Source organism: Chelonia mydas, chromosome 6 (assembly GCF_015237465.2).
Source record: "Chelonia mydas isolate rCheMyd1 chromosome 6, rCheMyd1.pri.v2, whole genome shotgun sequence".
In the NCBI taxonomy this organism is placed as follows: domain Eukaryota; kingdom Metazoa; phylum Chordata; order Testudines; family Cheloniidae; genus Chelonia; species Chelonia mydas.
The window spans coordinates 79,812,901-79,840,671 of NC_051246.2; the positions used below are offsets into that span (position 1 = coordinate 79,812,901).

The window sequence follows — 27,771 nt, forward strand, 5'->3', positions numbered from 1 at the left end:
TTGTGTCAACAGCAGAACCCCCAGAACAACAAGAACATATCCAGATTTGCTCCCCAATAGCACAATATTCAGAACTTCCCTATGTTTTTTCCTCCCTGTGAATAATTGAGTTAGAGAGCTCCCAGGCTTGTCTTTTGAAGGTGTTATGAAGGTTTCCTTTGAGGGTGAGGACTGAGAAGTCAAATATTGAGTGATCGTTTTGTGAAGTGTTCACCCACAGGTGATATGGTATTGTATGAGGTATATCGCGTGCTACGATAAGGATGTGTAGGACCTATGGATAGTGAAAGGAGTATTGTGGAGGGGTGTTGATGTTCACAGCAAGTTTTGCATCTGTTGTTATGGCAGGATCTGGTGCCACTTTGAGCTGGTGTCCTGGTCTGTGGGGAGCTTGGTTCTGATGATCAGATTGGAGAGATTGGGGGGGTTGTTTAAAGGCCAGAAGTGAAGGTTTGGGAAAGATTTATTTCAAGATGTTGTTTCCAGTGAGTATGGGTTGTAATTGTTTGATGATACCCTGTATAGAGTTCCAGTGTGGGGAGGCAGGTGACAACTAGGGGTGTGCAGTTGTAGGATTTTTTTCTGTATTGAAGCAGGTTCTCTCAGGGTATTTGGGTGGCCTGTTCCATGATGTAGTCTGTTTCTCTGGTGGAGTGTCATTGTCTGAGGAAGCTGGTTTTAAATGTGTTAAGATGTGTATCCCAGACTTTCTCCTTGGAGCATATTCTGTGGTCTCTGAGTGTCTGGCTGTAGATAACAGATTTCTTGGTGTGTTTGGGGTGGTTACTGGCTCTGTGAACATAGGTGGCTTTCTTGTATATTGTTGTTTTTTAGGGAGCCATTGCTGAAGCTGATCATGGTGTCTAGGAAGTTGATGTTGGTGTGGGAGTGCTCTATAGAGAGTTTGATGGATGGACGGTGGCTGCTGAAGTTGTGGTGGAAATCTATGAGGGAGTTTAGTGTTGGATTGAGATTCACTTACTCAGGAGATGGGTCTAACAGATCCTCATTAAGGCAAAACACTCAGAAAGTAGTGATCAGTTGCTTATAGTGGGAAGTTCATTAGGATGATCTCATCACAGTTGCCTCTGGCAACTTCCACTTCCCTTTGTTACACAAACTTATTTATAACTTTTTGCTATCTTTTCTTATACATATGTATTAGTCTGTCATTTCCATGTTAGTTCAAACTGGTCTTTTCTAGCTCTTTAGTTACTTTATTTTTATTTTTTCTTACAAACATGATTACTCTGCAATTTCTTACATGTGTGCAGTTCTGCTTATGCTATTAAATGTTAACAGAATAGATCCTTAAAATTCACAGAAGTTTTCTATCAGAACTAAATATGCCTTTGCTCCAAACATTTAGGTTGTCTGTCCAGATGATGAAAATATTATTGATGTATCTCAGGTATATTATTGGTTTTGTGGTACATTTGTCCAGAAATTCTTCCTCAAGGTGACTCATTAAGAGCTTGGCATATTGGGGAGCCATCCTAGTGCCAATGGCTGTTCCCATGGTTTGGACAAAGTGTTAGGGTTGAGTGTAAAATTGTTATGGGTGAGGATGAAATGGGAGTTTAGCAATGTGTTTGGGGGTGGATATCTAAGTGTTGTCCATCGTCTTGTAGATATCTGAGGCAGGCAGTGATGCCATCATTGTGAGGGACATTGGTGTAGAGGAAGGTAACCTCCAGGGTGACAGGAATGGTGTTCTGAAGGAGGGTGTTAATGTTGCAGAGCTTCTGGAGGAAGTTGGTTGTGTCTTAGAAGGAACTGGCCCTTTATGTGGTGAGTGGTTTAAAGATGGCTTCTATGAGTGGTGATAGTCCTTCAGAAAGAGTTTCACAACCAGATATGATGGGTCTGTCTGGGTTTCCTTGTTTGCGTATCTTGGGAACATGTAGAAGGTCCCTGGTGTGGGTTCATAGGGGATAAGTTTGTAGAGTTTCTCTTGGAGTTGTTTGGGAAAGGATTTGATGATATCCCTAGATTCCTGTGAACTGTGGTATGGGAGGGACTTCTTTGAGTTCTTCATAGTAGGTGGTGTCAAAGAGTTGCAGTTGGCCTGTAACACAAGAACCCTCCCTTGTCCTATGACTGCAGAGTTGTTAACTGCCCACTTCACTTTGAATCGTGTCTTGCAAGATGTGTTAACTCCTTGTGCTAAACAAGTTGTTCTACCTTGTATTTAGCTGTAACGTTCTGAGTACATTTCCCAGACCCGAAGAAGAGCTCTTTCACCAACAGAAGTTGGTCCAATAAAATATATTACTTCACCCACCTTGTCTCTCTCATATTTATTAAGTTCATATTTTTACATAAAACCCTATGGAAAAATAATTGCACATCCATCATCACCTGCATAGAAAATCCAGAAATCTGCTGAAAAAGCTTGTTTATTTTTATTGTATTCTGAGAGTAAAATCTGTGGTCTTTGTGGCATACAAAAATTGCAAAACTATGTTCATGATTTTCATGACCCAATTGTCTTTTCTGGGAGGCATAGATCTTTTCATAAAATCAGAGACAAGGAGTGAGAAAATGCAAAATAAGGGTACAAGCTTGAGAAATTGTCTCTGTAGCAATTTGCATTATGGTCTTCACACACTGCAGAGTCCTTTCCAAATCTGCTTGTGCCAAGGATTAGTCTTTGACTAATTAGCTATTTTTCAAATAAATCATTTGCTAGCAAAATTCCAGAGAACCTTTATTGGAATGGTGCATGGTCTGAAGCTTTAGATTTGATTAATGAACTGCTTTGCTGCTGATCCTTCACTGCAGTGTTACTGCATTCCTTTGGGACAACATTTCAATCAATAGGATGTTAGAATTTAGGTCATAGCTGGGATGCTCAGCAGCAAGCAGTAATTTCAGGGCTCAAAACTTGGACCAGATGCCTATAAGCCAGAGAATGGTAGAAAAAAGTTAGAGCTGCAGTAAAGTCTCAAGATGCCTGGCCCTGAATTTATAAGATTAAGACTAAGAGGTAGATACCACAAACAGAAAGGAGGAGCAGAAGGTAAAAGTGAGACAATTGTGCTTAAGGAAATAAGCAGCAGTCCTTTGTCTGCCTAACCATTGTACCAGAGGTTTGCAAGACTGTTCTTTTCTGGTTTTTTGGGGTCAGGATGTTTTAGAGCCTTAGAGGAGCAGGAGATAAGGATGTTTTAAGCAACATTTGCACCTGTTCCTCTATCCCGGACTGCTCTATGACTCCAATGTAATTTAGATAGCCCTGGGGCCTGTCTAAGTTATGACAGCCTTCCTAGGATGCCTTTCAGGCCAGAGCTGCCTGAAGTCTTCGCAGTGCTACCTGCTGGGCTCTGCCCCGGCAGAACGCCTGTGTTGTGAGGGAGTCCTTGGAAGGCAACCTTACAACTGTCTTTTGCTATTTGGGAATGGGTGGGAACCTCCCCTGTCTAGACCCTGTGCTCTTAAAGCCTGTTTATGCCACTCTGGCCGTTTCACCCAGTGTAAAGCAATGTAGCAAGGATTGGGCTCTCACCCTTTATTTGTGAATGGCATGTTGCAAATAGTTCTTAAGGGCCGGAGTTTCAGTACTTCCTTACACTATTGCTCACATCCATCTATATTTTCTGCCCCTGCTGCTATCAGCTTCGTAACAAAAGTGTTTTGGATGCATCTCTAGTATTCTATGCCCATTTCATTATTCCATCATTTCAGGGCATTCTTAAGACACTTAAGGTTACTTATAGACATGAAGCACTATATGAGTGAGAGAGACACATAACTATGCGAAGGGTCTAAACACAAAGGAGATGATACATGGGGCTATAAGTAGGACAAATGTGATGAAACTAAGAAAGAGGAAAGTTAGGATGAATATCAGGTGAAACTGCTTGACAGTTAACTGCTTATTAAACTGGGGGATAATGTTTCACGGTAAAGGGAGGAAGCTCTGTCACTTGATACTTCAAAATTAGATTGGACAAAACATGATAAAATGTATCATAGGGAACAAGTCTGCATTGGCAGGAATGATCTAATTCTCTTTTTCAGTTCTAGCTTCTATGACTACAGTGTGTCTGCATATATCCCACATATGTGATGATGATAGTCATATGATAAATTTGTCATGTACCTTTTAATATTCTTGCCTGCACTCTGCCCACAATTCAAACTCTGCTGGGATAACTTCTTTGAAAACCATACATAGCTTCAAACAGCTGCTATGATACAAAATAAAATCTGTCAGAGATTTTTCCTGCAAATGTACAAGTTCTCATAAAAATTACATTAGCCCGAGTCTCCAGAAAGGCAATATTCAGCTCTGATCCAGTGAAACATTTGATATTTCATGATCCTTTGGGGTTAGATATAGATGCTTAATAGCACTGGAGTGTGATGAAGCTTTTGTTCCATACCCTATTGGACTTTAAAATCATGACACTATTACGTATGTAACAGGTATTCAGTATATTTTTTAGGTTTCTAAAATAAATTAGTTATAATTTTTCTCCCACACAGAGGTCTGCACAATGGATTTAATTATAACGAAGACAACTGATTTTACAGGGGGAAGGATGCAACAGTTGTACTAATGACATTTTAAAAACTTCTATAACAGATCTTCTGTGAAATATGTGGCATATATATAGTACACATGATGGTTTAATGTGATGAGAAGGATTCATTTGCACGTATGTAGATATATCTATAACATCTGTAGATAATCTAAAGAATAGGTTGATAGTTTATAAAATGTACTCAGAAAGGGAGGCCTGAGCCAACAAACTCTTTTACTGGATGCAGTGTTTACTGTAAATAATTACTATACCTGGTAGAAAATGCTTCCAGAATCAGGGCCTTATTTTCCTACTGATCTCCTTCCTTTACCTAAAATACTAAAGTGAATAGGAGATGCTAGATATCTGGGCTATCACAAGATCATAATATTGTTTTTTTTAGCATGCAAGAGCTAATAGTCCACTGTTTGTATTCTGATTGCAAATCTAAGTCAAAGCAGTTTCGTGTTGGTTTGAATATCCCATCAAATTTTGCTTGCAAAGGAAAAGCAGACTTGCTCCAAGTAGCACCTGAGGTGCTATGATTCTAGAAATGAAGTGGTTGCCTTAGTGCACATATGGCACTATGCTAATGAAAAGATGTGTGCTTCTCCATTAACATTTGTTAAACACTTCCCAGAAATCATAGAATATCACAGTTAGAAGGGACCTCAGGAGGTCATCTAGTCCAATCCCCTGCTCAAAGCAGGACCAATCCCCAATTTTTGCCCCAGATCCCTAAATGGCTCCCTCAAGGATTGAACTCACAACCCTAGCTTTAGCAGGCCAATGCTCAAACCACTGAGCTATCCCTCCCCTATTTAATCTTAATATTCCTGAAGGACAAACTCTTTTTGGATATGTGAAGATCATCGCTATTGCAGCTCCTCGTACTATCTCATAATCCTGTCTGCTTGCTTTTCCTTTGCCACTAATATACTGCTTGGGCTATGGCTGATTCTTAAGAAATTCATACTGCATAAAGAGACTCTAGTCATTTCAATATCTGGAATTTTTCCTCCCTGGATGATGATGGGTTTTGTTGTTGTTTGTTGATTTATTTATTTGCTGCTGTAATGTCACTTTTTGGCAGACAGCAGGATGATTTTGACCAAAGAAACGAGTCTATCTGGGTACTTTTGAAATGGCTATGAGGAAATAGGTGCATTTTGGATCTAATACGTGGTGCAGTGCCCTGTGCCTTTGACCTTGCCATGTACAGTAAGGAGAAAGAGATTATTTAGCTTTCAAGGGCATCTGGGTTCTAGTTTCAAGCCCTGTTGTGTTTTAATTAGAAAATTACAACTTGAGCAAGTAGGAGTGAAAGCAGATAAACATTTATAAAGGAAATACAAAGGAAAGGTCAGGCATAGGACCAACTGTCCCTGGTAAATCTTGCACACAAGTGCCAGCTTTATTTGTCTCAGTTTTGAGAGACACACTTTCTTTTTCCAGCCAAATGAACATAGGATGTGACAGGGAGGGTCTGAGATTGGAGGAATTCAAAGTGGCTATCAGTAACTGGCTTCCCTGTAAATACTGTAACACCTCTGAATGGAAGGACAGCTGAGATAACACTGTAGGCTAATCTTTGGCCTTTTTCACCAGCAGTAATCTCCCACGTTATTCAATTTCTGCAGAAAAGATGGACTTTAGGAAGAAGGAAAAAGAGGGCAAGAACAACTCGACAATACACGTGGGAACCTGCCACTGAATCAGAAATGTAATAAAAATGGAAAATGAAGTATTAAAAACTGTTACTAATTTGAAACCATACCCTTCCCCACACACTCTATATCCTATGTATAAAAAGATATATATATATATAGAAATCTCTCTATATATAATTATGTAAAGTATTTCTATAAATCTCTTTACTCTGTCTAATCTGTTTATAAGTATATACTTATTTGGTGTACCTTGCCATACCAATATTTGATATGACTTATTTTTTTATACCAAATACCAATAAACTTAATGAATGTGAACTCTGTCTGTCTCTGATTCCCAAGGCAGAAGATGTGAAGCACAGCCCTCCACTGCAATGACCTCTTTCTGTCATTGTAATTTACAGGCTTGAACCATCCTTTCATATATATCTGGGCTAGTTTTTATGTATTTTTAAAAAATTGTAACTGTGTCTCACCAGAAACAGCGTGGGTCTTCTCAAGGGAATTAAAGTGCCTAAGATGCTTGTTGCAATATCTATAAAGTTGTGTTCATAAATGGGCACAATCCCAAGATGAGCAGAGGAGCAGGCTGGGACAGGTAAATCACCCAGAGCTAAACTTCTGATTAACTATTTATGCTATTACACAATATTTGTTGACTCTATCCTCTCTGTAGAAGAAGTTTAAGGTGCAAAAGCCTCTGCTACCTCCTTTGAATGCAATATAGAAATGAATAGTATGGCTCCTCAGTGATTTCCACTCACCACAGCCTTTGTTTGAGCCATTTCTCAGTACAATGAGAGCACAGAAAAACTGTAGCTCTGATTACACTCAAAGACCTTTCCTCTCACATCTTTTAAGATGTATTTGAGTGTTTGACAGAAGTCTTTTGCAGCATCTAATATGTTTCATGCACAAGATTTGTAGCTGACTGACTGATCTGACTAACTGAGCTGCTGCTGCTCCCCCCCCCCCCCCATTCCCTTGGGCTCAATTTTTCCTTCCCCAGAGTGTATAGCAGAGACAGACATTATCATGTCTGGGTAGCTTACAAGCTGAGCTCCTGAAGGACACAGTACTCTGCAGTATAATAAAGTTCCTTTAGGAAACACGTTGACAATCTGTGCCTTCACATACCAGGCCAAACCCACTCAAGGGATGCCTCTCCAGTCTTTCTATTTTTAACTGGGAAAAAAAAAATCCTTTAAGATATATGGATCTTCTAGGTTCCACTGCTGGAACAAATTATCAATGCGGATGTTTCAACAGAGCAGGAAAACAACTGCCACATTACATTAATACCATGGCTGTTTTTGTTTAAGCTGTTCCCATCTCTCCCTGTGCCCCTCTCCCATACATATCACTATGCATTACTGATTCAGTGTGCACTAAAAGTACAAAAATGGGGAGTTTATATATGTTATTGTAAGCCAACAGATCCTGCTTTGCACTGCCTGTTGCCTGCCAGAAGCAAAGGAGGGCACAATTTTTTCTGCGTGTATTCACCAAAGTTTAGAGAGAATTTGAGTATGCATTGCTTCTTGCTGAAGCAATACAGGAAGAATATGCTGCCTTCTGTCTTAGTACAGGAGCAAAATCTGAGATTGCACCTACCAATGACACCTTCACTCATCAGCCTGCTCACCTGCTGTCCTTAAATAGGGGCTGCTTGAATATCCTTTTCAATAAAATAAAATAAAAAAAGCAAAGAAGCCACCGCGACCAAACAAATGTATTTTGAGATTAATGATCCAACTATTATCCTCTTGAAATTTCACTCCTGGTTTGTCCCAGTTGCTTACTTCCCACACTGCAGTGACACATGCCAGACACTATGGCAGCTAGAGCTTAATTCATTGATCTTTTTACAGCTTCCAGATTATTTAAAACAGCAAGATGGGCACCCTCCTTTCATTCATCTTTTTAAAAATATTGACCTCCAGAACAAGTATGCATGATTTTTCACATGGGTTCCCTATTTGGCCATCCCATGTGCTGTTAGAATGCTACCCCCTTGCTTTCCTTACATGGCCTGTGAGCCCCTGACTGCTCTCGCCTGCTCTGACTTTTGCCTTCCCTTGCTCCATTAATGGCTTCACTGCTACTCAATGGTGTGAAGCCGACCAAATAAGGCAAAGGTGGCTGGCTTGTCCCTCAGGAGCGTCTGGCTGCCACGGCCGCTCGGGAAGTATAAATTGGTGTATCTCCCTCTGAGTCAGTGCCCAGCTTTTTCTCAGGAACTCCACGCAGTAGGTGCTGATCTGGTGAGTAGTCCCGCTGACCAGCCATCAGTCACCTTCCCAGCAAAGCGGCTGCTCTGCTGAAGGCATCTTTGGGGGAAATGAGAAGATCAGACTGACAAAGAGGAGACAATTTCTGGATTTCTAGATACAACTGTGGAGGAGGCTGCTTTGCACCTGTAGCACAAAGGCTAATTTTATTTCTTTTTGGGGGTGAGGGCTGGAGGGGGCGGGGGGACTGAAGCCTAGACACTTTTCATTCATTCATCGTTTCATTCATTGGTTTTAAAATAATATTGGTTGCCGCAGGTTGGCTGTCTGGGGAATTATAGACGCTACAAAGAAGTTGTGTCTGAAATCCCCCTCCCGCCCCGCAGGGCAGCTCTCAAAAGTTGCTAGTCCTTCCAAAAAAAGATCTTGGAAGACGTGGCTTTAAAATAATTCTAATCGTGCTCTGCTAGAAGTAAAAGTGCATCTGGAGATTGTATATACACATAATCAGCTAATATTTTTCCTCAGCTCTTCAAAGGGGGGGGGGGGGGGCGAAGGGTGTCTGCGGTTACTGCAGGCAATCGCTGAGCTGCATCAGTAACCATAAGGAACAGGCAACAGTTGCACGGCAGGGTCTGCCACGAGCTTACCCCGTGCGTGTGTGTGTGTGTGAGATCTAGAGGGTGACTGATTGTCTAATATCTATCACGGGGCAGTTGGGAGGGAGGGAGCAGGTCCCTTGTTGTTCCGGCAGGACCTGGACGGGCAGAAGACAGCGGAGTGTGCTGGGGGGAGCTCTGGGCTGGGCAGGATGGAGGGGTCTGCAGGCTGCTGCCTCCCCCGGCGGCTGCAGGGGCTCTGGTCACGCGGCTGGGCTCTCTTGCAGATCCCCGCCTCCCGCCCAAGATGTGTGACGACGAGGAGACCACCGCGCTCGTGTGCGACAACGGCTCCGGGCTGGTGAAGGCCGGCTTCGCCGGAGACGATGCCCCCAGGGCCGTCTTCCCTTCCATCGTCGGCCGCCCCAGGCACCAGGTAACGGGCCCAGCAGCGTGCTGCGCTCCCTCCTGTGCTGCTCTCAGTGCAAATCCCCCCTGGCCCTCCGACTCGCCCCCCGCCGCTGAGCCCCACTCTAGCCCCACCTGCCTCTTATCCCCGCCGCTCTCTGCCGAGCCCCAGCGCCCTTCCCTCCGATGTTCTTCACCCCAGGGGGATTCCCCCTCTCTGAGCCTCCCCACGGGTCTCACTGGATTCCTTTCCAACTCCCCACTCATGTCTCTACAATCCCCCCCCCCCCATGGACTTTCTCCTCTCCCCACATTCTTCACTTCCCCCACTATCCCCCTCCTCTCCTTCACTTCATTCTTCACCCCACTTAGCTCATCTTCCTAGTTCCTCCCTCCTCCCATGGAACAGATCTCCAGCTGGTGTAAATCCATCTAGCTCCATTAATTGAATTTACATCAGCCGAGGACCTTTTCATAGACCTTTGCCTCCCCACCCAGCTCATCTAACCCTTCCCACCACTCCCTTTGAATTCTTTTCTTTTCTTTGATTCATGTCCTCTGTTCCTCTGGAACTCTTTACTCTTTGCCCCAGACACGTTCCCCTTCCTCTTATATCCCCACAATGCTTCTTTCTTTCTCCCATTCTCTTACCTCTCCATATTGTGAGCATCAAACCGGCACCTAGAAAACTTTTAATAAACTGTTCCCCTGGCCCCAAGAGATACAACTTCCATGCCAAAAAATATGTAAAAGCTCAATGACGGTGTTTGATATTATGGACTCAATGATGAAAAGATTAATACAGTTCATCTTTTTGTTTACTACACGAGATAAGCCCCTCCTTCTCTCTTTTATTTATAATATACTGTTTGGCATGATTTCCAGAATGCAACAGTTGTAACTGCTTACTAGTCTGTGAATGATTATGGCTATTGTAGTGGATGCATTTCGCTGTCATGGAGATAGCTGTAAAAACTTTCTCCCATCCATCTATCCATAGCTTCATTTTTCATGATATTGTGTGGTTTGCTTTCCACCATAGCCTTAGGTATGTGGGAATGAACTAGTTGAGTTTTCTCATTTTGTGTTTGTCACTTTAATTGATTAAATGAAGTAGGATTTTTAAAAAAGAGTCAGCCATGTGTTGACTTAATTAATATTCAAAGTAATTAATGTTGCTTTCCATATTTAACCACATTTTGGCATAGTTCATGTATGTCTCCCTGCTTTATCCCAAATAATATACTTAGCTCTTTGGCATAAATAATTCTGTGCTTAATAATGGTGTTTCCCTCCTAGAAAATGTTTCTTTATACTTTCCTCCATTAGGGTGTTATGGTTGGCATGGGTCAGAAAGATTCCTATGTAGGTGATGAGGCTCAGAGCAAGAGAGGTATCCTGACGCTGAAATATCCCATTGAACATGGCATCATCACCAACTGGGATGATATGGAAAAGATCTGGCACCACACTTTCTACAATGAACTGCGCGTGGCTCCTGAGGAACACCCTACCTTGCTCACGGAGGCCCCCCTGAACCCTAAAGCTAACCGTGAAAAGATGACCCAGATAATGTTTGAAACCTTCAATGTGCCAGCCATGTATGTGGCAATCCAGGCTGTCTTGTCCCTATACGCCTCTGGTCGTACCACAGGTAAAAAGATAAGTGATTGCTATAGAAATTTTTCCTTCTGTTTTCAACCCCTCAACTCCAAAAGAAAACAGAAAATTGTGAGCAGTCTCTAAGGCATTCAGATTCACAGTAAAATAGATGTCTTTCAAATATGGTACTGGTAAAAAATTAAAATAGTCCACTGAATGTGCAGAAGGATTTTCCAGTGGTTAGGGTACTAGCCTCGGACTTGGAAAGCTTGGTTCAATTCCTTGTTCTGCCACAGACTTCTCGTGAAATCTTAGGCAAGTCACTTAGCCTCTCTGTGCCTTATTTGAGCCTCTACCCCATAGGGGTGTTCTGAGGCTGAATATATTAAAGATTGTGAAGTGATTTGAGACCTGCTGATGAAAAGGGCCATAAGAAATTGGTATTATTAATTTATCCGTATTGCTTTAAAAATGAGCCTCAGTTGCCTAATGTCTATGTCTACACTAGAGACCTTACAGTGGCACATCTGTACCAATGCAGCTACACTGCTTTAAGATCTTTCATGTAGCCGCTCTGTGCCGATGGGGAGAGCTCTCCTGTTAACGTAATTAAACCACTCCCAATGAGCGGCGGTAGTTCTCCTGCCGACATAGCACTGTGCACACTATCACTTATGCCGGCAAAACGTATGTTGCTCGGGATGTGTTTTTTCACACCCGAGTGACATAAGTTTTGCCGATATAAGTGGTAGTGAAGACATGTCCTGATTCTCCTCTCACTTACAGTGATGTAAACCAGAAGTGACTACTATGAACTCACTGAAGTTACACTGGTATAATTGGTTTGAGCAGACTCATGCCAAATACTTGGACTTCAGTTTAAGACAATGATCACTGAGATAGTGCTAGTAGAGGTACTGAAAGGATCTTGCTCGGAGTAAATGGAGAGTGACTGTTTCAAGTGAATGATCACTCTGAATCTTCAGTAATAGCCATGCTAGCAAAGGCAGAATGAGCCAGATCCGTTTTAACTGTTGAATATAATATAGCGCTATGCTGATTAACATCACATTACATATATCTTCTTTTCTTACTGACTTGTGTACTGAAAGGTCATGTGATTTCGGAAAAGTTAGATGCTTCCAAGTGTATCTGATCTTAGTCATTTCTCTCTTCCAGGCATTGTTCTTGACTCTGGTGATGGTGTCACCCACAACGTACCAATCTATGAAGGTTATGCTCTGCCTCATGCCATCATGCGTCTGGATCTGGCAGGCAGGGATCTGACTGACTACCTCATGAAGATCCTCACTGAGCGTGGCTACTCCTTTGTGACAACAGGTAAGTACATCTCATCCTCATCTCTCTCAAGCCACCAGGGAACTTCTGCCTCTGGCAATCCCCCTCTTCAGACCTTGACTTACTTTCTGTGTTTCTGCAGCTGAACGTGAGATTGTCCGTGACATTAAGGAGAAGTTGTGCTATGTTGCTCTGGACTTTGAGAATGAAATGGCCACTGCTGCCTCCTCTTCTTCTCTGGAGAAGAGCTATGAATTGCCTGATGGTCAGGTGATCACAATTGGTAATGAACGTTTCCGCTGCCCAGAGACTCTCTTCCAGCCATCCTTCATTGGTAAGTGCCCTCAAGGACTCCGCTTTTGACTGTGAGACCAAGTGAACTGCAAGGCTTGGAGAGCCCCCATTCCTTACCTACCTATTCAGCTAAATTTGGCATAAAAACAAGCAAAAAAATTGATTAGATTCTCCAGTGCTGCTAAGCTATGCTTGGCACAAGACTATTGAGAAGGTGGCTGCTGGTTGATCACTTGGTTAGTTTTTTGGTGCAGATTAGAACAGCCTTCAAATTGCAACTGCACTAGCTGTCAGTGCCTCCCTGTGGCCATTCCAGCAGCTGTGACAACCCAGGACATGGGGACACTTCAGTAACACTTCCTTTTTCCCAGATAAGTGCCTGCACTGGGATGCATAAGGGGGTGGTGTAGGAGTCTGTACTGTGGCTCTGTACTACCAGAAGACCCTGTTACAAAGGGGGAGCCTTCCACTGACTCAATCTGCTTTGTTTAGGCTACGTTTATGCTGGAAGCATGACAGCCAAGCCTTTTACTTTTCAGCTATGCCAAACTGATCTTTACCAAACCTCCTCCCCTCCCGACAAAAACCCACTATTGTAATTACATTAGGGGAGATTCTTAGCTATGGTAAATCAGGATAGCTCAGTTGAAGTCAATGGAGTTCTGCTGATTTGCACTAGCTGAGGGTCTGGCCCACACGTAAATTGCTCCTATTGTGCTGATGTGGCATAATTATAGGACTCTGTCCTTGCAGAAATGTTACTGCTCAGATACAAATGTCTTAGTATTAGAGTGTCACTGTGTCATGGGAGATTTTCCATCAAGGTGAATTTTTCAGAGACAGTATTTGAAAGGTTTCTGTCTTATACTTACTCAAAGACAACAGCTGCTTCCACTGAGAAGTGATGTTTCAAAAAGAGAGGTCTGCATCTATGTATATGCCTTATAATTAAACACTGTCATGGCTAAGATTTTAAATTCTGCTATAGAGCCAAAGAAATCTGATGGATACAACAAGTGTTTATAGCATAAACCCTGTGGGTTAAACGCAGTTGTTCATCAGCTGGCATCTCGTTGCAGATCTAGTTTCATTGCTTTCAGGAAGCACCTGTTAAATTAATATGTCGGAATGTAATCTATGTACATTTGCTTCTGATGTCTTTCCTCTTTACACGCGTTGCTATACTCCTAGTTCGTGCCTGGATCATCTCTTGTCTTGATAACTGAACCTTTCTGGCCTGGCCTCTCCATTTTCTCTCTTCTCCAGTCTATCCAAAATACTACTGCTAATCTCTTCTTCTGCTCTGCTCTGCTCCTGTCTTTTACCAGTTGAAATTAAAGCTCTTTGTCTCACTTTCAAGGCCCTACATAATCTCCACTCATTTTATATCTCTTCTGTCATTTCCTCCTATCCCCCCTCTCTACATATATTTCTGTTGATCCTCTCTTACTGCTCTATGCTGTGCACTTTTTTTATTCTGCTCCACACACACTGAGAAGCTTCCCCCCACTGTCTCCAGCAAGTGACCTCTCCTTTTTAAAACTTACTTGTTTTAGGATTTTCCTTTGTGTTAGTCTCCTATAGTAATTATTATTAACCAGTACTTTTAGAATAAATAATCTCTCCACACCCTCCCTTTACCTAAATCATTGTCATATGTTTTGTTTTGTCTCTATTATATTGTAACTCTTTCAAGACAGGGATGGTATCTTTTGCTATGTTTTATGACGTTTTATGGCGCTATAATAATGCTTATTAATAATAGCTATAAATGCTCACAAATCTTTTACACAAAAATTGTCCCTCCTGTATAGTTTGCTGACCTATCATCTTGCCTTTCAAGGTATGGAATCTGCTGGTATTCATGAAACTACCTACAATAGCATCATGAAGTGTGACATTGACATCCGTAAGGATCTGTATGCCAACAATGTCCTTTCAGGTGGTACAACCATGTACCCTGGTATTGCTGACCGCATGCAGAAAGAAATCACTGCATTGGCTCCTAGCACTATGAAGATCAAGGTGAGGGGTTTGGTGTCATAAGAAACAGAAATTGGGGTAAAGAAGTATCGCATTGGACTAAATAATTAGTTTGGGTTCAATAGTGAGACCAAGAGCTGAGGATTAATTGGGAATAACTTGATTGAAGTCAGTGGAATTATACTGATAAGAAGCAAGTGTTAGAAGAGGAGAGTCAGGCTGTAAATTGCTATTGAGAATATTGCATATACTGTAAACTGGCTGCTGGAGTTGTTACCAGTGATAAGATAGGAAAGTTCTTTCATAATTTTATGTAGTCTGTAGCAATTTGGTATATCAAATCACTACAAAACCCACGTAGTGGTGGAAACTCAAACTGTTGAACTGATGAGGATTTTGTTGCTTATCCTTCCCTAGATCATTGCCCCACCTGAGCGCAAGTACTCTGTCTGGATTGGTGGCTCCATCCTAGCATCTCTGTCCACCTTCCAGCAGATGTGGATCAGCAAACAGGAGTACGATGAGGCTGGTCCATCCATTGTCCATCGCAAGTGCTTCTAAGTGCCTTTTCCTCAATTTACCTCCCACTCAGGATGATGACATTATGCTTCTTGGAGTCTTCCAGCAATCCTTCCTGAACTCTCTTCAGTCATTGTACAGTTTGTTTACACACCCGTGCAATTTATTTGTGCTTCTTCTAATATTTATTGCTTTATAAATAAACAAGATCTGGGACTTGCAACCTACAAATGATTTTGTCTTTTTTTTTTTCCTTTTTGCTCTAAAAATTAAGCTGTATACAAACTGGGGTTTGGAAACTAACACAACACATCAATGTCTTTGATGGGTGGGTGTCCTTTTTAAATGATGTGATTATGGGCACCCTATCATCCATGATATATTATTAATTCAGACTTTTTTCTTTTGGAACCTGAAACAAAAGAAGCATTTTATAATAAAGCTTATAAAGAAGTAGTTTGGGGGTAAAACCAGTAAGTGGGACAAGTGGAAGCAAATCACTCACATTCATTCTTTGGGTTTAAATGTGATTTTTCAATTGCTAATTGGATTAGTTATAATCCAAGTATTTTAATAACAAAGTCCTGCATACCAAACACAGTTGGAAAAGGATAATTATGTTCATATGATCAGTGTTATTTAAAACTAATTAACGTAAATCCTCAACGCCTAAAGAGCCCCTCCCTCATCTCACCCCAAGTGTCTTCTGAAGGTTATACATGTTTGTGATTAAACATTAATCCAAACTGACAACTTGACTCCTCCCTCACCTCATCAAACCCATCAAAAATTCTGAAACAAGGACAGGAAAGCTTTATTGTACAAGAGCCAAACAAAAATTTGAAGTCAAAAGTAGTATAATGTACAACTATTATACAGTGCTTAATTTGTAATGAAAGAGGTGCTGGGGCGCAAGCAACTAAGTGCCCAGACTCAAGCAATTTTTTTTACTTTCGTAACTGACGTGGCAAGCCCGGAGGTGCCGGGGCTATGAACTGCCAAACCTAGAGGTGCCAGGGCTCAACCCTGGCAAGCCCTGGCACAAATGAAGCACTGCTGTTATACTAATGATTATTTTTTACATCACCAGAGTGCCCTAGACACTTTTAAGTCTTATTCTCCATCTGATCCAGATACTGAGATGAGAAACTGCCTGGCTTTTGTAGGCTTTTTTTCTGTTCCTCACTCTTTCTTTTCATAACTATGCTGCTGGTTGGTTATCTTTTAAAAATTAATACATGAAATGTGTAGTACGAAATGATTTGGGAAACTTTGGCTTCAATATTATCATTAATCAATAGCCTGTTATAGAATACATACAGGATGGGATTCACCTAGGCTTGATTTAAGCAAGCACTTGAGCACATGCCTAACTTTAAGCGAGTGCTTAAAGTTAGGCACGTGCTTAAGCGCAGTCCCGTATCAGGTCCCTGTAGAATGACTGGGCTTTAAAGGTGTTAAAGAACATGTTTAAAATAGGTTTCATACTAACTTTATATTATTCAACTGCTATACAATATAAGAATAATGAATAATAAATTAAAAATAGATGACATGCACGGAGCAAGAGAGGCTTCTCCCCTGTTTCTCCCATTTACTATTCTGAAGTTTAACTAAAACTTTGGATACTTGGATGTAATCTGTGGATAAGCGGAGAAAAGCACTTTTTGTTATACAGAGCTGTATTTGCCCCTGTGAATATATGAAGAGGTTTTTAGTAAACTTTATTTGTACTGTTTATAATTTATTGTACCTTGGAACGGTGTAAAAAGGTGGGGCTGTAAGTGTCTGCCATTGTTATACACGTAGAATGTTTTGTGAAGAATGAAGAATAACAAGCACTTTCTCAGCTCTGATCATGAGAGTTTTTGGGGAGAAGGTTAATACTGGCTTCTAGAAATACCGGAGCATGACACTGTGCACAGCATTATCAATAATTTTTTTTTAAATAAGCCTTTCCAGTACAGTAGAGATTTGTTAATCAGCACATTCCATAATTTACACCCAAAACCAACAGACATCCTCCTCCTTCTCAACCAGGGTTTAACAGCATTGCACCATTCTGAGGCTCACATGTTGAAGAGTTTGGTACACAGGTAGAGTTTGGTAGTTCATAAAATACAGTACATAACATTTACAAGTGTACTATGAAGTATCAATATGAATAATTGAAACCAAATGACAATTTGCCGATTAAATTAGAAATTGTAATGCAGAATCCTTGCTTTTTGATTTTTTGCTTTCTTACTTGCTAATTTGCTCTTGGCCAGCAGAGCCCTGCCCTATTTCTGGCTGGTGCTGGCTGGGCGCTGCAAGCTGCAGTAGCCAGTGAGTATGGGTGGGGCCTCAGGTGGTGGCCGGTTACGTGTTGCCTCTGCTTCCCACCCATCAGTCCTTTATGTGCTCCTCTTGTCTCTGTCCTCTTCCTGTTTTGCCCCTTTGCCCACCCCGACCCCACTGCTCCTCCATATCCTCCCTGGCCCTGGTGGGGCGCCTTCTTCTCCCAGCGCTGTGCAGAGAACCAGCCCCTGGTTGGAGAGCTCAGCTCACCAGCAGCCTGGCCGGAAGGCTCCTTCCTTCCCACGCTGCCTCTGGCTGGGCTGGTGCCCCAGGAAAGCCCAAGACCCTCTGGGTCTGGCCAGGAGGAGCCATGCCCCGCATGTGCCAAAGCCCCGCGCAGCGCTACAGGGAAGCCTCTCCACCCCTCAGCTAAGCTCTGGAGTGGGAGGTAGAAGCGATTTCCAGCCTGTTCCTGCCCCGAACCTGCAGGCTCCACAGCAAACCCCGGGGCAGGAGCTTAGCACCCTCTTTGCCCGCTTCTCCCTACGCTGCCCTTAGGGAGCATGGAGCTGCTCCATCTCCTAGGCACCTTCCCCTGTTAAGCCACCTGTCTGGCTGGGCTCCACAGCTGCTGAAGCCCCTGCGGTCAGGTTCCCTGGGCCCTGGTGCACAATGCATCCTTAGGGCTTAACCCCTTCCTGCTTGCGCTGTAGCCAGGGGACAGGAGGCAGCTGGGTTATGTTGGTGGCCAGCAGCGGCCTGGAGGTGCTAGCTGCCTTTTGATACAGTGCAGGCAGAAACAGACAAGCTGCTTCCAGCCAAGGGGGTGGGAGAGGGAATGTGACCTCACATGCCCCGCTCCCGCCCACGCATTGCCTCGGGAACACGTGGCACCAGGTACCAGGATAAGCTAATCTGTCCCAGGGGCCCAGTCAGGCATGGAGGGCAGAGAGCACTGGATGTGGGGGAGGGTGGGTCTGTCAGTCACTCCCCTTGTGTGAGAGTGGGGTACCAGTGTGTGTGTCACCTCTCCCTCTGTGAAGCCTAAAGCCTTAAAGATAAGAAGGTAAATAAAAAGAATCCAACTACTCTATATCTTTTTAATGGGGGTTCAGTCAACTTGATGTTAATTTGAACGTTTGTACTGTATAGTTCTGATCAATTGCCATTGAACTTGCTTGAATACAAGTAATTTTACCAGGTGTCCCGTATTCAGCATAAGGAAATATGGTCACCCTACTCCAAATATAATATATATCTTTTAAAATGTAATTATTTGGATTTTGTCTTGATGAATATAGACCCTTCATGCATATAGACCCTTCACATAGGTCATCAGCAGGATTTAAACCCGGGATCTTTACAACTACAGCACAGCTCTCTGATATTTGAACTAAAGAAATAGCTGGTTATAATAATAGGCTATTATTTTCTATGTTGGCCAACCCCTAGGGTGTGCTATGACATCCACTTCTGTAATGGCTTACACACCTATTCTTTGTTAAACTGCAGGAGAATGTTGGAAATCGGGATTCCTGGTTTTGGATGGGAGAGGAGGGCTATAGGGATTGCAAACAGCTCAGCTGAACACACAGATTTGGTATGTCATTTCCAAAAGGCTGAGTCTGCCATATTGGAGATCTCATTTCTATTACCTGATCTTGTTCAGCCTCTTTGTGTAAGACAGGGGACTTACACTACCCTCCCTCTTAAATAACGTGTATGATGCTTTGGTCAGTTAGAAAGGACTATAAAGTATACAGAATTATTAATACACATTAGTAAGAGCTATGGTTAGAACTCATAACTGCTTTCGTGCTCTTAGGCCAGCATATTTTCCCCAAGGCTAAAGAGTACTTTACTACTGGGGCTGTTGTAGTTATCCCTTAGCAGCTCTAGCATGCTGCACTCTCCATGTAGGGAGCTCTACTGGGCCTGAGAGCATGCTCAGTGCAGCTGGCACCTAGGGAGCTCTGTAGAGTTGGAGCATGCTCAGATGGCATTTTCAGAGATTTTCACAGTTGGCATCTAACAAGCTTTACTGAGCATGTACAAATGGTGATTTTTCAAAAGCTTATAATTCAGTTAAAAAAGGATGGCATTCCACAGGGATGGAAAAAAGGGCAGCTCTCTGGCAGGACCATTTTAAGTTTGTGCTCCAAAACCTGGAGGTGCCAGAGCTCTTCAAAGAAATGGTAAGACAAGTTTTTTAACTAACTCTATTCTTGAAAATGGCAGAACTGTTTCTGCTGAAGCTTAAATCAAAACAAACAAACTACAAAAAACAAAAAAACCCACTAACAACCAAATTCAGCCTGAGGCAGATAGCAAGCATGGAAAACATTCACTTGAGTGGTTTAAGTTTAGCAAAATTATAAGCAACTGAAAACTCGGGCTTATAATGGATTGTATCAGGGGACCTCAAGTGATTCACTGTCAGATATGCCTATAATAATATATCAATACATAAAATAGGGAATGTGGTGCTGACAGACCGGGTGCTAGCTCATGCAAAGGTCCCTAGGCCTCTTTGAACATTGACAAATGCATAGCTGGAAACCAGTCTGGCCCACCTGTGTGTTAGCATTGTTGAAATCAATGTTAAGTTTATAAGAATGGGTTTAGATTTGATGAAATGCTTGGGCTACTATTAATCTAACTTATACTATCTGTAGCCTATGGCATAAAATTATATTGAGTATTTGCATTGTAAGCCTCCATAATTGTGTAACTCACCAAACAGGAAAGAATTAATTAATGTCACAAGCTGGTCCTGCGCACAAGAAGGCCCATTGAAACCAAATGAGCCACTGTGAAACATCAAAGGACAAATAATTTGTTCATCGCCCTCTCCCTCCCACAACCTCACATCCATGAAGCGGGGACCTGCATGTGAATTCATCCCATCAGCTTGAACTTTGGGGGAGGGGAATAAAAATGCCTAACAAGAAGGAACGGGTCTCACTATGCTGAATTCGGAGAGGGTAGTATTTCTAAGCATAAGCAAGGGATTCCCAAGTTGTTTAGGTTGGGTTAGCCCTAAAGGACATATAGAACTTGCATATATAGCCGCTACTATTACCTTTTGGAACCTAAGACTGTAACTCATTTTTGTGTGCATGGTTACCTGCTTTAACCTTGTAAATAACTCATCTCTTTTCCCTGGTTAATAAACCTTTAGTTAGTTTATTACAGAATTGGCTACAAGCACTGTATTTGGTTTGAAGTGAAATTGACCCAGAGTAAGTGACTGGCTCTTTGGGACTGGGAGTAAACTGAGTATCGTTGTGATTTTTGGTGTAAGGGACCATCCGTCACAAAGGCAAGCTTGCCTAGTTGGCAAGATAGACTGGCGTACCTCAAGGGGCTGTCTGTGGCTACATGTTAAGGCTGTTGTAGTGCTTGAGGAGTTCACACTTGATACTTGGCTGGTAAAATCTAAGTACAGAACACACAACCAGTTTGGGGTTTGTGTCCTGCTTCTCCACAGTGTGGCCTGAGGTTGGCACTCCCGGTGGTGAGCTGCTCTAGTCAGCTTGAAAAGGAGGGTATTCTGTGATGGGCTAGACAAACTGGACCAGGGCTGGCAGGGGTTAACAGTGACAGGGTGAAGCTGGCCCTGTCCTGCAACACCTGCCAGCAATACAAAGCTTGAGGTGAGGAGGAAATCAAAGGGAAGGACATAGGTTTTAAAATGGTCAGAGCAGTAACGCCCATTAATTGCAACAGGAATTTTGCCTTCATAAGACCTACAGTTTTAGGCCTTTAGTGTATCACCAATTATTTCTGGTGTTCTCCTATAAAGGAAAATGTTAATAATAAATGTTATTCTCAGCAATACAGAATTGTTGTTATTGAACATATCTGAACAAAGAGAGATTATGCTAACAGATAATTAACGGATGGCTTAATTGTGTGATTAAACTATATATGATGCTCTGTTATAGCAACATTGCATGAAATGTATTTAGCAGACATCACAGCAAATTGATGTAACTATTTGTAATCTTATTTTTCTTCACAAAGAAACCATTGGAAAAATCTATCATCGGGCTGAAATACACCAAACACAATGTGAGGAATGGCTCAGGGGAGGGCAATTATACTTTAAACACACCTTTCTTTGATTATTTTCTGACAAGTAATATTAATATAGAGGAAAAACTGAGACAGGAAGAATATGCAATGGCATGGCATAAAGGTTTCATTAGCATGATGCTGGGAGGAATGCATTTGAGATGTAAATAATATATTAAGGTTGTGAAGCTAACCAATACCATCTAGGCAATGAAACAATAAAGAAGGAATGTGGAACTTTGTTCTGAATTTCCAAGCTTTTGTCAGTTTGCATCACAAAAAATATAATGTTGTCAATGTTAATTAGTAATACATCATTTATTATGAATATAGTGGCTTTCTTCCTAAGGGATTCCCAAGTGCTTTACAATCTACAGTCTCCCTTGTGCTTTAAAGGCACTTCTAGCATAGTGGAATTGGGAAAGCATGTCAAGGACCTATTTAATTTAATACTGGGGAGGAGGGGTAGAATTGGAGATGGGGTCCCAAGTCATATAACTCTGTGGTAGCCATTGTGGTAGAGACTCTCTTTATTTGCACTCTGTGGCTGTGGCATCTGTCTGGGCTGTGAAGTTCCAGAAGAACATACAGTAGTGGACTCAGGAGATGGCCCCATATTATTTACTAGATGGACTCAAAGGTAGGGCTGGTCAAAAAATTTCAATCAAAATACATTAAAAATTGGGTTTCTGTCTAAATAACAATTTTCATGGTAAGTGTCTGCTTTCCTTGGAAAAAATTTTTTTTTCTGTCACAAAACTGGAAGCCAAAACTTTTAGGCTGAAGCCAGAAAATTGTTCAATTTTTTGGCAGTTTTTAGACAGTATTTTTTCACTTGCCAAAACCCGAAAAAAATGGTTTTTGGTTTTTCGATGAAAAGTCCACACTCCACATGGGGGGGGGGGGGGAGTTCTCATTTTCTCACCAGCTCTATTCAAAACTCTATAGTTCTGAATTGAGGTTTATAAATGCCTACGACCGTGTTTACCCATTGAAAAGTAGCTACTATGTTTTGAAAATGTATATTTGGAAAATACCATAACTATTTCTTCCCTGTATACATGATTGTGGATGCACAGCCATAGCCAAAAGATTTAAACTATGCTCCCTCCCCACCCCAGAAAATGCTGCTTCTGAACAGGCAAAGAGCTGCTGAATGACACAAAGTGAACCCTTCCTTTAAGAACAGAGCATGATGCTTTGCAGGTCTCTGAGCCCCTGGTGGGCTAGAGGAGTGAGAAACTCTCTCTGGGATTAGAAACTGGGGTTCCTGCACTGATATGTAGGACAGCAAATTGATGCCTGAGTGGGTTTTTCCAGTGTTTCATACAGTAGTGTTCTACTTTTTAAAAAAAGATAGTGAACGCAACTGTGACCTCACTCTATGCCAAGTTCAGTTTAGTTCAATCAAAGATATTTTTTCAGTTAAGCACATGCTGGTTTGAGGGCTCATCAAATGTAAAAATTGCCTAATCCTATTTCTAATTAATAAATCTCTTGAAATCAGTGAGTCGCTGAATAACAAGCAGAACCCGATGGTAAATCAAGTACAAAAACACACCTCTACAACCTTAAGGGTTACAATTAATGTCACTAATTTTTAATGTACAATCCATTTGGAGGAGGAAGAGGGATATTAGCCAACTCCTGCGAGGCTGCTCTGCCACTTGGGGTCCTTACAGTGGGAAAGGCCGGTGGAGATTGTAAACTGGGGGAATGTGCCTTTAGCTCCACAGAGATGTTCTGATAGTATTGATAATCTTTTCCACTGACCCTCCTCTCAGGAGCAGCCACAGCTAGGGGGAGTTACTGGTGGTGTGTCTCCATTAGAGCTGTTTTCTAGAGAGTGGAATGGGGCACCAGGGCACAGTGCCAATGTGGAGTAACATTGCCTCCACACAGATATATCTCTGGCCTCCCATGGATCCCCCAGTTTCCAGAGAGATCCCTGAGAAGCCATAAGTCTAGTGCACTAAAGGGGAAAATCTGTTGAATGATGAGGGAGGAGCTCTGTGAGAAGTTTCCTTTTTGTGATGGTATTTTCCACAACAACCTCTCTGTGGGTTTTAGTTTAGCCTCACAACATGCCTGTGAGGTAAGTAAATATTCCCATTTTACAAACCGGGAATCTCAGAGGCCCCTTTTTGGGGGGGGGAAATGTTAACCTCTCATTTTGCATGCTGAACTTGAGACACTTAACAGCTGATTTTCAAAGTGTTCAGTGCCCACAACTCCCATTGACTTATTTGGAGTTGTGGGCATTCAGAACCTTTGAAAGCTAGGCCCTACATGCCTCTATAGGCACCCCAAATCAGAGGCCGCTTTTCTAAGCTATCATTAGTGACTTGCTCAAGGTCACAAGAGAAGCCTGCATTGGAGCCAAGAACAGAATTCTGGCCTTCCAATTGCCTTTCCTGTGCCTTAACCAAAAGATGGTCCTTACTCCCACTGGCACAGCAGTTTGGCGGTCTAAGTGCTATATTTCAAGAACGAAGATAAAGAGAAAAAAACAAAGCAAGCAAGGGAGATCAGGAAGAAATAGAGTATAATGGATGGATGGGCCTTTCTCACTGGAACATTGATGGATGGTTTTAATATAGAGATTTCTAAAAGAAGTGGTGACACTGTGTGTGCTGGTATGCCTAAAATTAGACTGCCCAGCTTTGTCTGGATTAAGGCATACATGTGTTGCACCCCTGTCCACCTGCCTGCTTACTTCATGCATGTGAGCTGGGAGGATATTGAAATGCTAAAGAAATTTTCTCTCTCAGATGTTGCTTGTGTATCCTGTATGGATATATCTGCAATCACAAATGTAACGCCTTCAGTTTGCTGTTGGTGGGTTAGCCAGCTGAGAATGGAGATTTAAGCAATATTATCTCTTTCTTCTAGATCTGAAGGAAGTTACAAGCCAGAATTTTAGATATACAGTACCTGCTACACATGTTGCTTCCTCATAAACTGTATTTACACAGGCAAAATGGATAATTGTACAGACCAGTGGGTATTTATGCAACTGCTTTTTGTGTGTATGTGCATGCAAGCCTAGATGAGCAAAAGTGAGCTTTCAGGAGCCAGGGGGCGTAAAAGCAGAGTGTGAGGGCATGTCTACACTGCAAAAAAAGATTTGGAGCAGAGAGTCTCAGAGCCTGTATCAACTTGGGCTTGCAGGACTTGTGCTAGGGACGAGTGCTAAAAATAGCAGTGTAGACATTTGGGCTTGGGCTGGAGCCTGGGCTCTGAAACCTGGCGAGGGGGTGGGTCTCAGAGCCCAAACCTGTACTTCTATTTTTAGCCCCATAGTGCAAGCCCTGGGAGCCTGAGTCAGTTGACTCTGAGACTCATTGCCATGGCTCTTTTTCTTTTGCAGTGCAGACGTATCCTGAGTTTTGAAAACTCAACCCAGGGTAGACATTTCACAAATTCCTAATTCCCGTTTTCAAAAATGACTTATTGATATAGGGGAGAATGCAACCACGTGTCCATATTTGAACATTCAAGGATCACCAAACATCATTGTCCATTTTAAAGGTTGTGATTAAAATGCACTGGATTTACTTTTAAATTCAAATTTCTTGTGTAGTTTAAAAAATACAGATGTCATATGTAGTGAATTAGTTCATAAAAATGTCCTCAAAGTCTGGTTGTTTGGTGGTTGTGGGAATGCTTTGAAATTATTTTAAGCAGGCTCTTTCTCCATTGGTTCAATGGAGAAGGAAAAGAAACTTATACAGATTACACCGTTTGATTGATGCAGAATACATTTACATCAGTACTTGATGAATGACATCAGAGGTTCTCCAACCAGAGACATGAAGAAAACTAAGGGCTAAATTCCTGCAATCCTTATTTATGGAGGCAGCATAGTTCAATGTAGATAGTGAGCTGCAGTGGAAACCTGGTGTGACGGGTTCCCTTGGGGGTGCCACTTGGAACTGAGGTACCACCGAGCCCACCTGTTCCAGCAGCCTGGGCTCCCTTACACTGTCCTGCTGAGCCAGGCCCTCAAGCCTCCTCCAGCACACACACAGGTAGGGACATGCCCAGCTGCAGAAAGACACAGACACTGAAATCAGCATTGCATGGATAGGCTTCAGCTAGGGAATTGCCCAGCACTCAAGTACACACTCCCTCTGGAGTTTAAACCCAAAATTGTATCATCTTGCGCTGAATAGAGAACTGTACAGCATAAGCTCATGAAATTCGCTCCCTCCCTCCATGCAGAGGAAGATATGCACAGATTTTTGCTCCCCAGTTATGAATTCCACAAACAATTTTAGAGTAAACAAAAACAAGTTTATTAACTACAAAAGATAGATTTTAAGTGATTATAAGGGATAGCAAACAGATCGAAGTAGATTATTGAGCAAATAAAATAAACACTCATACTAAGCTTAAGGTACTAAAGAAACTGATACAAGTAGCAAATTCTCACGTAGCAAATGTTGTTTTAGGTAGATTGCAGAGATTCTTGGAAGCAAGCTGCTTTTGCTTGCAGCTTAAAACTCCAGGTATTTCTTTCACAGGCCAGATACCTCTTCAGCCTGGATTCAGTCCTTCTCCTCGCCCTTTCTTTGTTTCTTAGATGTTCACAGCAGTCATCCTGGTTCAATGAAGAACAGCCCTGATTATGTCACTCTCCTGCCTTAAATAGGTTTTGCATTTGGCAGGAACCTTCTGTTTCCAAACTTAGTTCCCACACCAGTCACTGGAAAAACACTGGTATTCCAAGATGGATTCCAGTACTGGGTGACTTGACCACATGACCCTGCAGCCATAACTCAAAGTTTATTTGCAGCATCCACAGGAAGGCTTTCCAGGAAAGTGGGAGATTAGCATCTTCACAGACCTACTGTCCTCCCTAATGGTCCATTAACTTGTTCCCAGCTAGCCAGCCAGACTGATTGCATTCTGTCTGGTGGACGTTCCCCAGGTGCAAACACTTTTGTAGTACAGACTTATAGTCAATATTACTAACTTTAGATACAAAAATGATCATGCATACAAATAGGATAATCATATTCAGCAAATCATAACCTTTCCAATGATACCTCACATGACCTATATTGCATAAAATACATTATGATTATGACACAATCATATTATAATATTACTATGAATATGGAAAGCAGTGTCACACCTGGATTCTCTTCCCAGCTGTGCCATTGTCTCTCTCTGTGACCTTGAGCAAGTTACTCTGGCCAATATTTTCCAACAGATCCTCTATTTTTGGGTATTTCCAGTGCTGGATAGTTAACTTCAGACACTCTTGAAATAGGGCTTTTATGGAACTTAAATGGTGTAAATCAGCGGTTTTCAAACTTTTTTTCTGGCAACCCAGTTGAAGAAAATTGTTGAGGCCTGTGACCCAGAGCATGGGAGGGGCTCAGGGCTGGGGCAGAGGGTTGGGATGCGAGGGTGAGGGCTGCCGGGTGGGGCTGGGAATGAGGGGTTCAGTGTGTGGGAGGGGGTGGTGGGCTGGGACAGGGAGTTGGGGTGTGGGATGGGGTCAGAACTCTGGGTTGGGGCCAGGGATGAGGAGTTCGGGTTGCAGGAGTGGGCTCTGGGTTTGGAGGGGGCTCAGGGCTGGGGCAAGGGATTGGAGTGCGGGGTTGGGGGGTGGGCTAACCTTGGGCAGCTCCTGGTCAGCGGCACAGCGGGGGTGCTAAGGCAGGCTTCCTGCTGTCCTGGCACTGCGGACTGCTCTGTGCCCCAGAGGTGACCAGCAGCAGGCCCTGCTCTTAGGTGGAGGTGCACAAGTGGCTCCGCGTGGCTCTCGCCTGTGGGCGCCTCCCTCCCACCTCCCATTGGCCGGTTCCCAGCCAATGGGAGTGCAGAGAGTGCTCGGGGTGGGGGCAGCGCGCGGAGCCCTGTTGCCCTCCCCGTCTGGGAGCTAGACCTGCTGCTGGCCGCTTCCGGGGCACAGTGCAGTGTCAGAACAGGTAGCGATGAGCCTGCTTTAGCTGGGCAGCACCACCGATGGGACTTTTAATGACTCAGTCGGCGGTGCTGACCAGTGCCCCTGCGACCCAATGCCTTACATTCCGCGACCTGGTACTGGGTCGAGACCCGCAGTTTGAAAACCATTGGTGTAAATGACTTGTTCTGGCTCCCTGCACAGGAGAATTTCTCCCTGCATGAGGCAGAGTCCTGCATCAATAGTTGTATACAGTAACTGAAGACTCTGTCAATGCTGTATGGGATTAGGTTCTTGCTTTGCAGTGGGGAATGATTTATTTCAGTATTTATTTCAGCTTCTTGCCTGTTTCAGGAATGTATG

The 27,771-nt window shown here is 42.7% G+C and overlaps 2 protein-coding genes across 3 annotated transcripts in view; both read left to right on the forward strand.

The window, feature by feature from the left end:
• Positions 1 to 8,360: 8,360 nt before the first annotated feature.
• On the forward strand, positions 8,361 to 15,361 carry ACTC1 (actin alpha cardiac muscle 1). 2 transcript variants are annotated; one of them, XM_037898605.2, is made up of 7 exons: positions 8,361 to 8,463; positions 9,317 to 9,465; positions 10,767 to 11,091; positions 12,219 to 12,380; positions 12,481 to 12,672; positions 14,476 to 14,657; positions 15,033 to 15,361. In XM_037898605.2, exons 2-7 carry the CDS (start codon positions 9,337 to 9,339, stop codon positions 15,174 to 15,176), a joined length of 1,134 nt encoding a protein of 377 aa, XP_037754533.1. In that variant the 5' UTR covers positions 8,361 to 8,463; positions 9,317 to 9,336; the 3' UTR covers positions 15,177 to 15,361.
• Positions 15,362 to 19,511: 4,150 nt separating this feature from the next.
• Positions 19,512 to 27,771, forward strand: part of GJD2 (gap junction protein delta 2) — a 37,945-nt gene continuing 29,685 nt past the window's right edge. The window contains exon 1 of the mRNA XM_043549841.1: positions 19,512 to 19,609. The gene's annotated coding sequence lies outside the window, so the exon portion shown is untranslated. The remainder of the gene's footprint in view (positions 19,610 to 27,771) is intronic.